The sequence below is a fragment of the Manihot esculenta genome, chromosome 11 (assembly GCF_001659605.2).
Source record: "Manihot esculenta cultivar AM560-2 chromosome 11, M.esculenta_v8, whole genome shotgun sequence".
Taxonomy (NCBI): Eukaryota; Viridiplantae; Streptophyta; class Magnoliopsida; order Malpighiales; family Euphorbiaceae; genus Manihot; species Manihot esculenta.
The window spans coordinates 7,149,115-7,164,739 of NC_035171.2; the positions used below are offsets into that span (position 1 = coordinate 7,149,115).

General features: G+C 30.7%; 2 protein-coding genes across 2 annotated transcripts; one reads left to right on the plus strand and one right to left on the minus strand.

Annotated features, from left to right (window-relative positions):
* Positions 1 to 1,773: 1,773 nt before the first annotated feature.
* LOC110625558 (putative receptor-like protein kinase At3g47110) lies at positions 1,774 to 5,147 on the plus strand. The gene is made up of 2 exons (XM_021771193.2): positions 1,774 to 4,574; positions 4,651 to 5,147. Exons 1-2 carry the CDS (start codon positions 1,850 to 1,852, stop codon positions 5,121 to 5,123), a joined length of 3,198 nt encoding a protein of 1,065 aa, XP_021626885.1. The 5' UTR covers positions 1,774 to 1,849; the 3' UTR covers positions 5,124 to 5,147.
* Positions 5,148 to 11,981: 6,834 nt separating this feature from the next.
* Positions 11,982 to 12,982, minus strand: LOC110626374 (VQ motif-containing protein 11). The gene has a single exon (XM_021772218.2). The coding sequence runs from the start codon at positions 12,732 to 12,734 to the stop codon at positions 12,120 to 12,122; it is 615 nt and encodes a 204-aa protein (XP_021627910.1). The 5' UTR covers positions 12,735 to 12,982; the 3' UTR covers positions 11,982 to 12,119.
* Between the last annotated feature and the right edge of the window lie 2,643 nt (positions 12,983 to 15,625).

Genomic DNA, 15,625 nt, shown 5'->3' on the forward strand with positions numbered 1-15,625 from the left:
GAAAATAAATTATTCACTTTTTTTTTATTCTAATCTCTACATAGCTTGCATTCAATATAAATTCGAGGTCATGTGAAAATGAATTTAATAATTATATGTATATTTAAATATAAATATTTAATTTATCAAATTTATTTTTATATGAGCTTCAATTCATATTAAAGTGGACGAGTATGACTCAATTATAAATCCGAGTTAGGAGAAAAGTCCTCATCATGTGGTGGAAAATTAAGGATATGTTTGCTTTTAATATATGTAATTACGTATGTGAATTCATTGTACAAATTGAAAATTAATATTTTTTAAGGGACAGGGAGGAAGGAAAGTTCGTTTCCTTTTTAAAAGAATTTCCAAGGTAATAAAATAAAGGATTTTCATTTTTATTCAACTAGTCAATGGTTTTGATCACAGTTAATTAATTATTTAATTACTATCCTTTGACAATCTTTTGATTATATATATATATATATATATATATAGATTTTTACTCTTATGGAAATTTTTTAATTTATCTTATGGAATTTCAATTTAAAAAATGATGTCATTATCGGTTGATTTTCAGTTAGAATTACACCAATTATTTCATAATATATATTTATCGAATTTTTTTTTAAAAAAAAATAGTGCGAAATTCAATCAGCAAACGCAATCTTCCAATCCCCTGCCTCCAAACTACATAAAAAAAAAAAATCAACCAGGAACTTTCCGGTGTGCTTCGGTTTTAGGTTAGATAAGAATTTTTATATAAAAAATAAAATTATTAAATTGATCAATGTCAAATTTAAACCAAATTAAAACTCCAGTGGGCCAGTTCTAGTTCCGTAAACCCTCAACCAGAAAACTGTTGACTCAAATCCAAAATCAAAATGTAGTAAAAAGCAAATCAATTTCCCAACTCAACTAGTATTCGCGTAGTTCAAATTGAAAAAATCGATCGGATCAAATTAGTTTGAAGATTCAGTTTGATTTTTTATTTATTTTAATTCGATTTATTTTTAATTTTAAAAATTTTAGTTATTTCAATTCGATTTTAATCATAAAACAATTAAAAAAATTGAACCAAACTGATTAATGATAATAATATATTATTTTTAATAATATAAATAAATTAGATATTCTAATTAAAATTTAAAATATTAAAAATAAAAAATAAAAAATAAAAAATATATTAAAAGTTTAAACTGATTAAATTAAATTAAATTAAATCGAATTAAACTGGTTCGATTCAATTTGATTTCTAATTAAAATCAATTCAATTTAATTTTTATAAATATTAAAATTTTAATTATCATTTTATTCGGTTTAATTCTATTTTAAACTCAACGACCGAATATTCATCCTAAATTCAACAGCTCTTGGAAAATTCCATTTCCTACCAACTCATTAGCAGGTTAGCACATTTTATTTACTTTTTTAAATTATTAAATATTTATTTTTTCAATTATAGTAATTATATTATTTAATAAAAGAAAATAGAGAGATTATTGGCATGTCATGTTGATTAGAATTATTTTATTTATTCATATTTTTAGTAAAAAGTATTTATAAATAAAGAATAATTCAAATTAAATAATTTTAAATACAAAACTTATTAATACTTGAGCTTAAAATTTCACAGTTTTAAATACAATTCAAGAACTATTGACTTACAATCTCATTGATACTATTAAATTAAAAAAAAAAATCAAAATTTGAAGTAAATTAATAAAATTAATAAACCTTAATAAAAATTTGTTGATAGTTTCTTACCTAATGGAGGAGAAGAGGAAAACAACAACAGGTTTATATAGTGTCATAAATTTCAGCTAAAAATCATTCCTTCATTCTCCGTGTTCATAGTCCGTACAAAATGAAGTCGAAAGGAATCACTTTGTCTTCTCTTTATCTCGTCTTTCTTCTTTACTCTATGAGCTCACAATGGTTACAAGCTGATGCTTCAGGAAATGAGACTGATCGACTTGCTTTGCTCAAGTTTAAAGCAGGAATAACCAGTGATCCAAATAGAATCTTGAACTCATGGAATGACTCTCTCCATTTCTGCAACTGGTTTGGAATCACATGCAGTTTCCGGCATCAGAGAGTCACATCTCTGGTCTTAGATGGGCAGAATTTGCTTGGATCAATATCACCATACATTGGCAACCTCAGCTTCCTCAGGTTCATCAGCCTCCAGAACAACAGTTTCCGAGGTCAGATTCCACAAGAAGCTGGCAGGTTATTTCGCCTGGAATATTTCCTTCTTGACAACAACACCTTGGCCGGCGAAATTCCCACCAACTTGACCTTCTGTTCTCAACTCAGAGGGATTGGCTTGCAAAGGAACAATTTATCAGGAAAAATACCAGCAGAACTCGGTGCTTTAGTAAAGCTTGAGGAGTTTCGGCTTCGAGTGAACAATCTCAGAGGAGAAATCCCAGCTTCGTTCGGCAATCTTTCTTCGCTCATTATCTTTCATGTGACACTCAACAGCTTGATGGGAAATATTCCTGATTCCATGGGAGGATTAACAAGCTTAAAAACTTTTGCAGTTGGAGTTAATCTTCTTTCTGGTACAATCCCTCCATCCATTTTTAATATCTCTTCTATAATAAACTTTGAAGTTACACATAACCAGCTCAATGGTAGCCTGCCAGACAACATAGGCTTCACTCTCCCAAATCTCAAATTTTTTGGGTTTGGTGAGAATAATTTTGTTGGGTCAATTCCAAGCACATTGTTCAATGCATCTCAGTTGGAAATTATTGATCTTGGTCTGAATAACCTTGTTGGGCAAGTTCCAGCTTCTCTGGGAAATCTTAAGAACCTGTGGAGGATACGACTTCATGGGAATAATCTAGGAAGCAATTCAACTAATGACTTGGCTTTTGTTTCCTCTCTGATAAACTGTACCAAGCTGAGAATCTTGGATTTTGGCAAAAACAATCTTGGTGGTGTTTTTCCCAATTCTGTGGCAAATTTGTCATCTGAACTGAATATCTTTTACTTTGGAGACAATCAAATCTCTGGCATCATTCCTGTAGGATTTGAGAATCTAATCAACCTGGTTGGATTGGTCATGCACTACAACCTTTTCACAGGTGTTGTTCCCTCTTTCTTTGGCAAGTTTCAACAGTTACAAGTTCTAGATTTAACTGGAAACAGATTGTCTGGTCAGATTCCATCCTCCATAGCAAACCTCTCAGGATTGTCTCAGCTCTTCTTATCAGAAAACAGATTTGAAGGAAGCATTCCTTCAAATATTGGAAACTTAAAGAACTTGAATATATTAGCCATTTCACAAAATAACCTCAGTGGAGCCATACCTCATGAGCTTTTAGGCCTTTCTTCCTTATCACAGGTACTAGATTTATCAGAAAACTCATTTACTGGTAAACTTCCACCGGAAATTGGGAAGCTTACTAGCTTGACAAAATTAGATGTCTCAAAAAACAATCTTTCTGGTGAAATTCCTTCAACCATTGGAGATTGCTTGAGCCTGGAATATCTTTACATGCAAGCTAATTCCTTTGAAGGAACCATCCCCTCTTCATTGGCTTCCCTAAAAGGCCTTCAATATTTAGACCTTTCAGAAAATAACTTGACTGGACAAATTCCTGAAGGGCTCCAGGGGATTCAATTTTTACTTTATCTAAATCTTTCTTTCAATAATCTTGAAGGTGAGGTACCAAATGGAGGAGTGTTCAAAAACACAAGTGCATTTTCACTAACTGGAAACAGTAAGCTTTGTGGTGGTGTCCCAGAACTGAATTTGCCAAAATGCCCCAAGAAGGTGACGAAGAAAGGGAAGTCTCTCACATTTAAGCTAGCAATCGTAATTCCTTGTGTAACTTTATTGGTCGTTTTGATGCTATTCTTTCTTCTTGTGCATCACAAGAGAAAATCAGTACAGAAGTCATCTTCTACCGCATCCTCAGAGATGAACAAACTTGAGAGGTCATCTTCTGAATCTTTAATAATGAATCGCCTTCGTTTAAAGGTGTCTTACAGAGAACTTTTTCGGGCAACAAATGGGTTCTCCTCTAGTAATTTAATCGGATCTGGCAACTTTGGTTCTGTATATAAAGGATTTTTAGATCAAGTAAAAAGACCTGTTGCTGTTAAAGTTCTTAAGCTTGATAAAAAGGGAGCTTCTAAGAGTTTTATGGCTGAATGCAAAGCGTTAATGAATGTTAAGCATCGGAATCTCGTTAAGATTTTGGCATACTCCTCTACTGTGGATGAAAAACTCAACGAATTCAAAGCTCTAGTCTTTGAATTTATGGGAAATAGAAGCTTAGAGACATGGTTGCATCCTGATATTTGCGACGAAAGACAACCGAGAAAATTGAATCTTGTTCAGAGACTAAATGTTGCAATTGATGTAGCATCTGCCTTGCATTATCTTCATGACCTCTGCAAAAGACCAATCGTTCATTGTGACTTGAAGCCTAACAATGTTCTTTTAGATGATGACATGGTTGCTCATGTGTGTGATTTTGGTCTGGCAAGATTCCTATCAACTTCTTCCTATGCTTCATCTCAAAGTAAATTTAGCACCACTGGAATCAAAGGAACAATTGGCTATGCTGCGCCAGGTATTTGAACATCTTCAATCTAATCATATTTTATTCATTATCACAATTCAACCCAATTGATTCTGTCAATTTTCAGAATATGGAATGGGTTCTGAAGCATCAAAAAAGGGAGATGTCTATAGCTATGGGATCCTGTTGTTAGAGATGTTCTCAGGAAGAAGACCAGTTGATGAAATGTTTAAAGAAGGTCTCAATCTCCATGACTTTGTGAAGGCAGCATTGCCACAGAGAGTAATGCAGATTGTGGACCCAAATCTGCTTGCAGAAGAAATAGAAGAATCAAAAGCAGCAGAAGAAGCAAATAAAGAAGACGATCAGAATCTAACAGAAGAAGATGAAGGAATCAGTGAAAGTGTGAGCAAGATGAGAGGAAATGTGCTGCGTTGCTTGCTGTCAATATTTGAAATCGGAGTCATCTGTTCAGCAGAATGGCCAAAAGGACGAATGAGCATGAGAGAAGTCGCCGGCCAACTGCATTTGATCAAGAATGCTTTTCTTGAAGAAAGTGGACCAAGCATCACAATTCACGATTTGTTAATTAAAGAGTAAAAAATATTATGATATAGCTTAAATGTTTCGTTATATTTCTCTTTTAAATATTATTTAAAAATAGTTTATTATTTTAAATTCTTACAATTAAAATATATTAAATTGAAAATGAAAATAAATTTTAAGAATGTTTAATAAATACTCCTTAAAAAAATTAATAAATAAATTCAAATATATGTACTTAGCCAAATCGCACATTTAAGCTTGTATAATAAATAAATTAAAAAAATTATTTATAATCAACACTATTAATTAATTAATATTACATATTTTTAGAATAATAACAACAAAGATAAAAGTTTTTATATTTGAGAAAAAAGAAAAGAGTTTTAGCGGAGAAAAATCAGAGCTTGATTGACAATTCAGTTTTGAGAAAAAAAGGGTATAGCCAAACTAAGATGAAGATGGAAAGCTCAGTTGTCGTTATTCTGGTTTAAAATATTCAAAATCCAGGAACTTCCATGTCCCTTTCCCTTCATTTCACTTTCATTCTCATTTTTTGCCCTCTTCAACCAAAGTCAACTTTTCCACTAATTTTCCCAATAAGACATTTCCCTTTCCCTTTCCCTTTCCCTTTCCCTTTCCGTTTCCCCTCCCTTTTAGCCCAAGTCAAACATGCCCACAGCTATTCTTGATAAGATTTTGGTCCGGGTTTAGTAAATTCCTTTTTCGGTCTACACACTCGTAAAAAAAAATTAACGCATATACTTTTTTTTTTAATTTAATTATTTTTTTTGCAATTTCAAAAAATTTAATGAGTAAATAGTAGGGTGATCTCTTTCTAATTTTTTCTAGCGAGAAATTCTTTTCTTTCGTGATTTTTCTATTTTTGAGATTAGATTTTATTTTTAGGTGAGTCGTAGATTTTCTCCAAAAAGGCTGAAAGAGTTTTATTTTTTTCAACTTAAAAAGTGGATCTTTTACTCATTTCTGAATTGAAGCTGTATCGAGGTTTTTTTACTTTTATTTATTTGTTTTGTGCAAGTGGTCTTCAAATGATTATTTTCATATTTTGTATATTTTTTATGACACTAACTATGGTTTTTTCTAAGATTTATGGTTGGAAAAGAGGCTGTTTTATGGGTGTCCATCTTTAGAGGTTGTGTACCAGACTTAGATATTTTTAATGTTGATTCTCAAAGCTCGTTCTAGCATTAGAGTTATGGCAACCACTCTCTTCTTGGACGGTTTTCAATGTTTTTTTTTTTCTTCTCTTTTCTTGGCATGTAATTTTAGAACTTCTAGAGACATGCTACAGCTCTAGCAATTGAGTCTTGTCACTCCTTTCATTGCTGGCTCTCTTGATTTTTTATGGTTGTTATCTACTTGTATGTGGCTTGTGGCTTGTGGCTTCGTCTCTACTTTTGTAGATGTTTGTTAAAAACTGAAAGACGATTTCATATGCTCTCAGCTTGATCTCTTAGTTTTTTCATTCTCTTTTGGATCGAGTTATTCCATAGACATTTAAAATTTTATTTTTTAAGACTTCTAGACCTATTTATGAAACTTCTATGATGATATACATTTTTTTATATTGAATTATGTATTTTTCGTAAACAATAAATTTGTATATATTCTCAAAAAAAATCAATTAATTCAAATAATTTAAACATTGTGGTCAACTCAGGTTTATATTCTAAATTTTTAATTTTTAACAATTAAATTAAACCTTTAAAATTTATCACAATTTTATCTATAAAATCAAATTAATTTTAATTAAAATTTAAAAATGTTACATGTAATCTCATGTGGCTTTTTTTTATTATTTTTAATTAATTATATCTTTTATTTTTTGAACAAAATAATTCAAATCTTTTTGTAACTTTATATTTGTATTTCTATCCTTTTATTTATTCAACAAAATAAACTAAATATTTTTATAAATTTATATTTATATTTTAATATTAAAATCTTAAAGAATGAGAAAATAATTATCAAAATACATAAATAATTAATTACTACATTCTTGACCAAGGCATCCCACGAAGAAAAAAAAAATTAGTCAGCAATTTTATTTGCTGCTCTAGTTACAAGAAAAATGATAAAATCTAAATAAATAGAGTGATAATAAAAAAAAATAATAGATAAATGAGATTAATTTGAAAAAAAAAATAATTATGTATCTTTTCCTAACCGTTTTTTTCTCCAAACTAACATATCTTATTCATTATATTTATTTTTTTTATCATTTATTTAAATTATATTATCTTTGTTACCATCAAACTGCAAAAAAAACCATCAATCAATTTAATTTTTTTTATTTATCTTGTCTTAACTAAAAATGTGGTTATTGATTTTTTTATTTTCTTGCTAATTGTTTTTATAATTATTCAATATTAAAGATTAAAATATAAATATATTTTTTAAAAAAAGTTTGGATTATTTTATCCAATAAATTAAAAAGGTTATAATATAAATATGAATCTATCAAAATATCTAGATTATTTTTGTAACGACCCGAAAATCGGACCGCTACCGGCGCTAGGATCCAGATCGGCTTAAGGCCGCCGGGACCCGTAGCAAGCCTGACATGTAACCTGTAAACCTATTCAATCCCATACATGATCAACAATCATACATAAAAATTTAAAACTTTCCTTTTCATCATACACCAAACTCAACCTGTGCATGCACTAAACATAGCATAACTTAACATTTATCCCTCTGTGGGATCTCATCAATACCCCAATGGGCGATACATCATAAGTTGAGTTGGTTAGGCATAAACATCAATAGACATTAAGATCATGTATATAACAAAAAGGGATTACAACAGACTATGGTCAAACACACTTCTAAACCTTAATGTCATTATACATAACATAACTATTTAACTTTACATCATTTTACAATTTACCATGTCCACTATCTATCTATTACAACATAAGACTTCTTTACTCTTGCTGACCTCCTGGACTACCCTGTACCTGCAAGCCTGGGGGTTAAGGGAGAGGGGTGAGCTACAAGAGCCCAGTGAGCAGAATAGTAAAACATTTAAAACATATGATAACATGAAATGCATCACATCACAGCTAATCACATCAAGGATGAATTTGTCACCAATAGTCCCCTACATGGACCAACTGTGCCAGGGGCGTAGAATGGGCCTCACTGGTCTTTTTCTTACATAACATAACATAACATGGTCCAACTGTGCCAGGGGCGTAGAATGGGCCTCACTGGTCTTTCCCTTACATAGTGCCAGGGGCGTAGAATGGGCCTCACTGGTCTTCTGTACCGTATCATCATCATCATAGCATCGGGGGACTAATGGATCATTCAACATCCATCCACATCATCAAACATAATATGCAATGCAACATATTCGTGAGTCTAGTGCAACACCCTATTATCTCATGGCATTCATGATGCGTGAATCATGCTAAAACTGATTTATTTATTTAAAAGCATAAGAGTTATTCCACTCACCTCTGGCTGAAGCTCTACTGACTCTGAAGTGACTGACTCACTGCTGGGGTCCTCGGTTCCTCGGGTCCGAACCTACACAGGTGGACTCAAATGAGGGACCAAACATACATGAACATAACTCTAAACTACTCCCCAAAAACCCCCTAGAACATCATGAAACAATCATGCAAAAACATGCAAAGGAAGGCTGGACAGGGCAGGTTCGGCGGCACCTTCGGCGGCCGAAAGTCCCTCCAGAGCCGAAACCCAGGCAGGTTCGGCGGCACCTTCGGCGGCCGAAAGTCCCAGACAGAGACGAAAGTCTCTTTTCGGGGGCAACTTCGGCAGCCGAAAGGCCTGCCTCCCAAGCCATGTTCGGCGGCCGAAAGTTCCTTCGGCGGCCGAACCTGGTTTCTGCCAAAGGGCAGAAACTTGGCTCCCTTGCACAAACTCAACTCCCTTCCATTCCAACATGCATATAACTCACCAAATCATACAAAAACACACACATTGGCTCCTAGGGGTTTCAAACTACCTAAAACCCCAACTACAACACACAACAACAACACAATCCAAGCCACATTGCTCAAAACATAACATTAACTCAAAAACCTAACTATGAGCTAAACATGCATTCTACCCCATAGATCTTGCATAAAACTTACTTTAAACATAAAATGAGCTTAAGATCGGCTCTTACCTCTTGAAGATCGAGAGGGAGACGTCCTAAACTCGGAGGTGGGAGATTTTGAGTTCTTGAACCTCAAAGCTCCAAAACTTGCTCAAATCTCTTCAAAACGACATAAACCTTGTTAAAACATGAAGGATTGAAGGAAAATCATAAAAAACGAACCATGAAGGAGCAAGAACTCACCGTGGTCGAAAATGGGGAGAAAACTCACCCGTTTCGGACATGGAGCTCTTATATAGGGGCTGGCCAGTTCAAGTTCGGGGGCCGAACGTGCCCCCACATCTCATGCATGTTCGGCGGCCGAACCTGGTTTCTTTCAAACAAAACTTTCGGAGGCCAAAAGTGCTCCCAAAACCTATCCACGTTCGGCGGCCGAACATGACTTTCGGCGGCCGAACATGACTTTCGGCGGCCGAACCTGGTAAAGGTTCCATGGTCTTTTTCATTTAAAAACTCAAATTCTTTCTTACTTAAAAATCATTAAAACATGAAAACATTTGTGAAAACATGATTTTACCCTTCTAGAGGTCTCCGACATCCGAGATTCCACCGGACGGTAGGAATTCCGATACCGGAATCTAGCCGGATATTACAATTTTAGTCAATAAATAAAAAATTAAAATTAAAATATAATAAAAATATTAAATAAGATGACAGAATAACAATTTCATATTTTGATAAAATTAATTTGAATTCACAAATAAAATCATAACAAAAACTTAAAGATTTAGTTTAATAGTTTTTTTGAAAGCAATTTAATTTAATTAATTAAAAATTAAAAATATAAATTCATAAAAAATATTTGAATTATTTAGATTAATTGGTGTAGGAAAGTTCTCCGTTAATTTCGTCAATCTTCTACTACTAGTCTAAAAATTATCAAAATATTTTTATTGTACTCTTTTTTATTATTTGACTATGTCAAAATTAATACTTGTATTATTTTATTTAAAAAATATTTTATATTTTGAATTTATAGAATTGAAAAAAAATATCATTTTTGAAAATTTAATTATATTTTTTATTTAAAATATGATATTTAGAATAAAATAATACAAGAAATATTATTCGGAGTATATTTTTATAATTAAATTTTTTCTTAAATAATTTTTTAAAGAAATTATCAACTTAATGTATTTAATATGAATAATTTTTTTAAAAAAATAATTTAAATAATTTTAAAATATTTACCACTAAAATTAAATTCACATTAATTTCATTAAAAAGAAATTTATTATTTAGTGCTATAATTTAGTAAAATTAGCTACTTAATTCATCAATTTTAAAAATACATTAGTCGGTTGTATTTACAAATTTTTATCTATTTAATTTATATTTTTATTTAATTTCTTCATTTATTTAAAGTATTAATAATGTGCGAGATAATTAAATATATTATTATCTTTAATTAGTCTATATAATTAGAAAACATAAATATTTAATATCTATAATTTTAAAAATTACAATTATTCATGTAATTTCAAAATCATAATAATTCAGTCGTTTGATTTTAAATTAATTTTTACATATTTTATAGAAAAAAAAAGTAAATAATTAACTGTCTGGAAAAATATAAATTAATTAATATATTTTTAAGAATAGGTGGATTAAATAGGCATTAAATCAACTATATAGATTGAATCTTAGCCATCCACCTTTTTAGGATCAGACGGCTGCGATTGACCTATGTTTTGAAAATTTGAACTCAATACAATGAAGATCTAGTGCTAAATGCCGACGTGGCAGTGACTTGAATAAATGTCACAGACCTGGCAAGTACTAAATACGCAAGGACGAATCCTAGCCGTTGCTTTGTCAGACAAAGGCGCCGCTTGCGTCCTGCATCTCACTGTTTTCTTTAAAATCCAACGGTACCAACTTTTTACAGTCTCCATATTACGTACATTTACCTCCTGCAACTGTAACAGATCCGAATCTCACTCAGCGCCTCGCACTAGAAAAAAATCGTTGACATTTATGATTTAACTCCCAACATAAATAAATATTTCCCAGTTTAATAAAATTTGCAATTTCTTTTAAATTCAATATATTAAGGTTTTTTAATTCTAAAAAAAATTATAACTGCAAATATATTCGATTTAATTATTGATTTGTGACCTCCTATATTTAAGATAAAAGTGAATTTTAAATGAGAATACATACTTAAAATCCATCAGATTGTTTGTAAAGTGGATCAGTCTCATGCTGTACATTTTAGTTTGGTCAAAAGTATCTGTGCGTTTCAGTTCGATCAAGAGCATCATATCTCATACACGGATCCATCTGAAAGAAATCTAGTCCAATAACGTAATAAGAGAAAAAAAGGCAGGCCAAGTCACCTCGCAGTCCTGCCCGTATGTGCAGTGAATTGAAATAGATATTCTGACACATCCGTACGTACAAATTTAAAGGACAGAAACAGAAATAGATAAAAAACGGTTAGATATTACTAACTAACAGACAACAAAAAAAAATTTTAATATATGACGTTCTGATACATCTATATATATGAATATAAATAATAAAGCGTTAGAAAATAATTAGCCGTGTTAGCATAAAATAAAATAAAAAGGAAAAACATATATTTCTACTGTCAAATTTATATAAATAATGTAAACCCTAATTTCTAATCTCAAAATATCAATTTGTAATTTTTCAGAACACTTACTGCAATGATAGATCAATATGTTGTCCCTTAATTGTTTCTTTGGATCTAATTCTCCATTTGAAAATTATTAAAACAACCATATTTAACCACAGAGAACAAAACATTTCTGTTTTCCCATTAAACAAACCCATTAGTTAACGGTTAACTAAGATGATTAACATTTCCATCAAAGCAACGTTAAAACAATCGGCACATTCAATAATTAGCCTCCTAACTAGTAGATTCTAATTCAAGAACAAGAATTTCGATCTTCATCATCTTGATCCTCATCGTCGTCTCTAAGTGACCGCAAAGGGAACAGTGGCAACAGCTCAGGAGGCTCAGCTCCTCTCGGAGTACTCAAAGGACTGGGATGCAGATAAAACCCTTTGTCAGCAATGGCTTTCTCTTCCTCCTTGCTGGGACCCCCGTCGGAACAAAACTCTTCGCACGGTGACTTAGGACTCGCGCGCGCACCAAAGAAGTCCAAAGTTGACACCGGGGACACCAAGAAACCAGCTCGCTGTCTGAACTGAAATAGGTCAGGATGCTCGAAGCTGTTGTTGATGGTAGAATTGCTGGTAAGGTTGATTTGTAGGTTCTTGGCGCTCTGCCTCCTTTCATGAAGCTTGAATGCAGGTTTTTTAGGGCCTGGAATTGCAGAGGAACGATTTGAGTGGGTAAGTGGGAGCTTTTGGGTTGATGGGTCGTCGGTTGCTCCAGTGAGTTTTTGAACAATGGTGCGGAAGGTTGATGGGTCGGCTTGCACGAAGGTGGTGTTAGGCGAGGACGGGTCAGATCCGTAGGAGAGGGGAGCGCCGTGGTGCATGGTGGTGGTGATATTGCCATTAGAAGTGGAAGCCATAAGAGAGACAATGGATGATAAGCATGAAACGATGGCGTATATATGGGTTTCTTGTTTTAGGTAATTGAGAAGGTAACGCGAGAGAGAGAGAGGAGAAGAGTTTCTTAAAGGATTTGTCTTTGAGCTGCGTTAGAGTTTGAGATGGTTTAGATTTATGGGGCAACGCGTGTGGGGTTGAATGTCAGAAGGAGATATGCTTGGTAATACTTTAGTTGGGAGGAAATTAACGACGGACTTCTTAGCTCTTATTACATTTTCCACTATGGTTTGCTATTTGTAGAGTTCCTTTGCTGATTCTATTTTTGGATTAATTCTAATCCTTTCATCAAAATCCAAATCGCTAGTTCATTCTCCTAGTAAACTCTAAATTCAATAGAATTTATGTTGGAATATAATTTATGAAGAATATTTTGCAAGCGAAATATATATTTATATTTTTAAATTTTATTTGAAAAAAATATAATGTTTTTAAAATTTAATGGGTCATAGATTTTTTTTATATATAAAATTTAAGAGTGAAAATACTATGTTATTTTTTTTATAAAATATTGAATACCAGCATCTTAAAATTTGAAGTAGATCCGAGGAGATTGATGACATAAATGGAAATTGAGCTGGCATTGAATGATGAGTGATGCGGGGTCAGCGGGAGAGGGGTGGCATTGAAACAAGAAACGAGGGAGACCTTGCAGTTGCAGGCAGCAGCAGGACTTTTCTGGCTGGTCGTCAGACCTTCGAAGGTTTGTGTGCTTTGTTTCTCTTTCTTTCCTTTTCTTGTTTTGTGTATTATGTGTGAGATCTGACCCGATGGACAGTAAAAATTTTCTTTTTCTTTTTCCTTTTCTCGATCTGTCTTTTAATTTTTTTTTTCTCTCTTCTTTTGCGTGACGGAATTTCGCTTTGACATTTGGGAAAGAAAAAAGTCTTTACTAATGGCAGGCCGCGTTTCAGGTCCTTTTTGGCTGTGTTGTTCTTCGTAGTTTCTTTATTTTCTTTCTTTTTGTTTTTCTTTGCTGGGATGGTTTGTTATTCTGATTCCCTTTTGAAAATTATAATCTAACTTGCTTCGCAAAAAATTCCTATTAAATGTTAATTAGTAAAAAATTATGGTCAAGGGTAAAAATTTCACATTAAAATAGATAAATTTAAAAGAAATAAAGCAATTTTTTAGGATTTTAAAATAAAATAAAATAAAATAAAAATCTATATTAATGTGAATGAAGAGAGAAAATTGATAAGTATGATGATATGGGGAATGGTCCCCCACCCACGTATTTCTGTTAAATTGGAGTAACAACCGTCGTAAGTATATAGTGGAAAATAGAGGTGCTGCGCAGAATAGATCCAAGCTATTCACATGTTCAAGAAACACAGATAATAACAAAATGAAATTAAGTTATTTTCTTTATTTTTATTATTCCTAATTCATCTGAAATTAAAATTTAAGAATGTAAACAGTTTTCTGTTATAGATTCAGATTTTAATAGAGAATTTAAACTAGAAAATTCACAAATCTATAAATAATTTTAATATCATTTACTTCAATTCACTTTCGCAAATGTTTTCTTTATTAATTTTGTAGCTTTTAGCTTTTTTTTATATCTATTTTAAAAGTAATATTACTATATTTTAAATAAATTAAAAATATAGTATAAAAATTTATTAATTATAATATTTGGTTAATTATAATTAAAACATTAATTATTGCTAAAATAATTAATATTTTTTTAAAAAAAAACTTTATCGAATATTAGTGCGTGTAAATTAAGAATTTTATATAGGAAAAGGTTACCAGTATTGCTTGCTTTTAGTCACGCAAGCAATGGCAATGTTTGTTGGACATGCCATCAAGACTTGTCAAATATTACATCACTAGTTAATTATTCTTGCATATACCAAAAATTATATGCAATGAAATCATATATCTCCTTAAAATCACAAATTTTATAAAAATTTAATTTAATATTTTTTTTAAAAAAAATTTATTTAAAATAAAAAATTTAAAATCTTTTCATTATATATAAAAATAAAATCATAAATAATTTTTTAATAATTTATTTAAATTATTTTATTATAAAATTATTTATGCTAAATAAATAGATAATAATTTATTCTTTAAGATTTCGTTTCATTAACATATCAGTTCTTATTGTCTATACTTTAAATTTTTTTTAATTAAAAATTTAGAAATTAAGAAAGTAGAACCTCAAATTTACTCAAATACACTTATTATCAAATTAAATTTGTGAATGATCTATACTCTAAATTACTTATTTCTTTTTAATTTCAATAATTTAATTTATTATAAAAATTTTCTTTGTTAAAAAATAATATATCTTTCCTTTTAAGTAAAGATTTAATTTAAGTAAAATCAAACTCATTTTTATTTTCTGAATTTAATTCAAAATTTTTATGCGCTAATTAAAACATTTACATACTTTTAAACAATTTTTATATATTTGAGTGATTATGAGTTTTACATTTAGATAATTGTAATTATAAAACTAATTAGAATAAATATTTAAATAATTTTTAAAATGTATAACTATTTAAACATAAATTCAATAAATAATTATATATAGGATTTGATTGTAAGAACATATTTATAGTAGGGATAAAAAAATTATAGTAGACTAAATTGTTTCAAATTAGTTCTGTCCGCAATTTTAAAACTAATATCTAATGTTTTAAATCACCCAAAATACTATTATTTATAAATTGTAAGAAAAGTTATTTTTTATGACATTTTATTAATTATTATTAAAATAATTAATATTGGTTAGCCTAACATGTTATTTTTATTTTTGTATTTCTTTCTATTTAAATAAAATTGATATTTTAGATTTTAAACTGTGTAGTTTAATTTAAATTAATTATGTTTTTTTCAATAC

Coding starts and splice junctions, on each gene's coding strand:
- LOC110625558 (XM_021771193.2), top strand. CDS start 1,850: ATGAAGTCGAAAGGAATCACTTTGTCTTCTCTTTATCTCGTCTTTCTT. Junction 4,575..4,650: donor AATTGGCTATGCTGCGCCAG/GTATTTGAACAT, acceptor GTCAATTTTCAG/AATATGGAATGGGTTCTGAA.
- LOC110626374 (XM_021772218.2), bottom strand. CDS start 12,734: ATGGCTTCCACTTCTAATGGCAATATCACCACCACCATGCACCACGGC.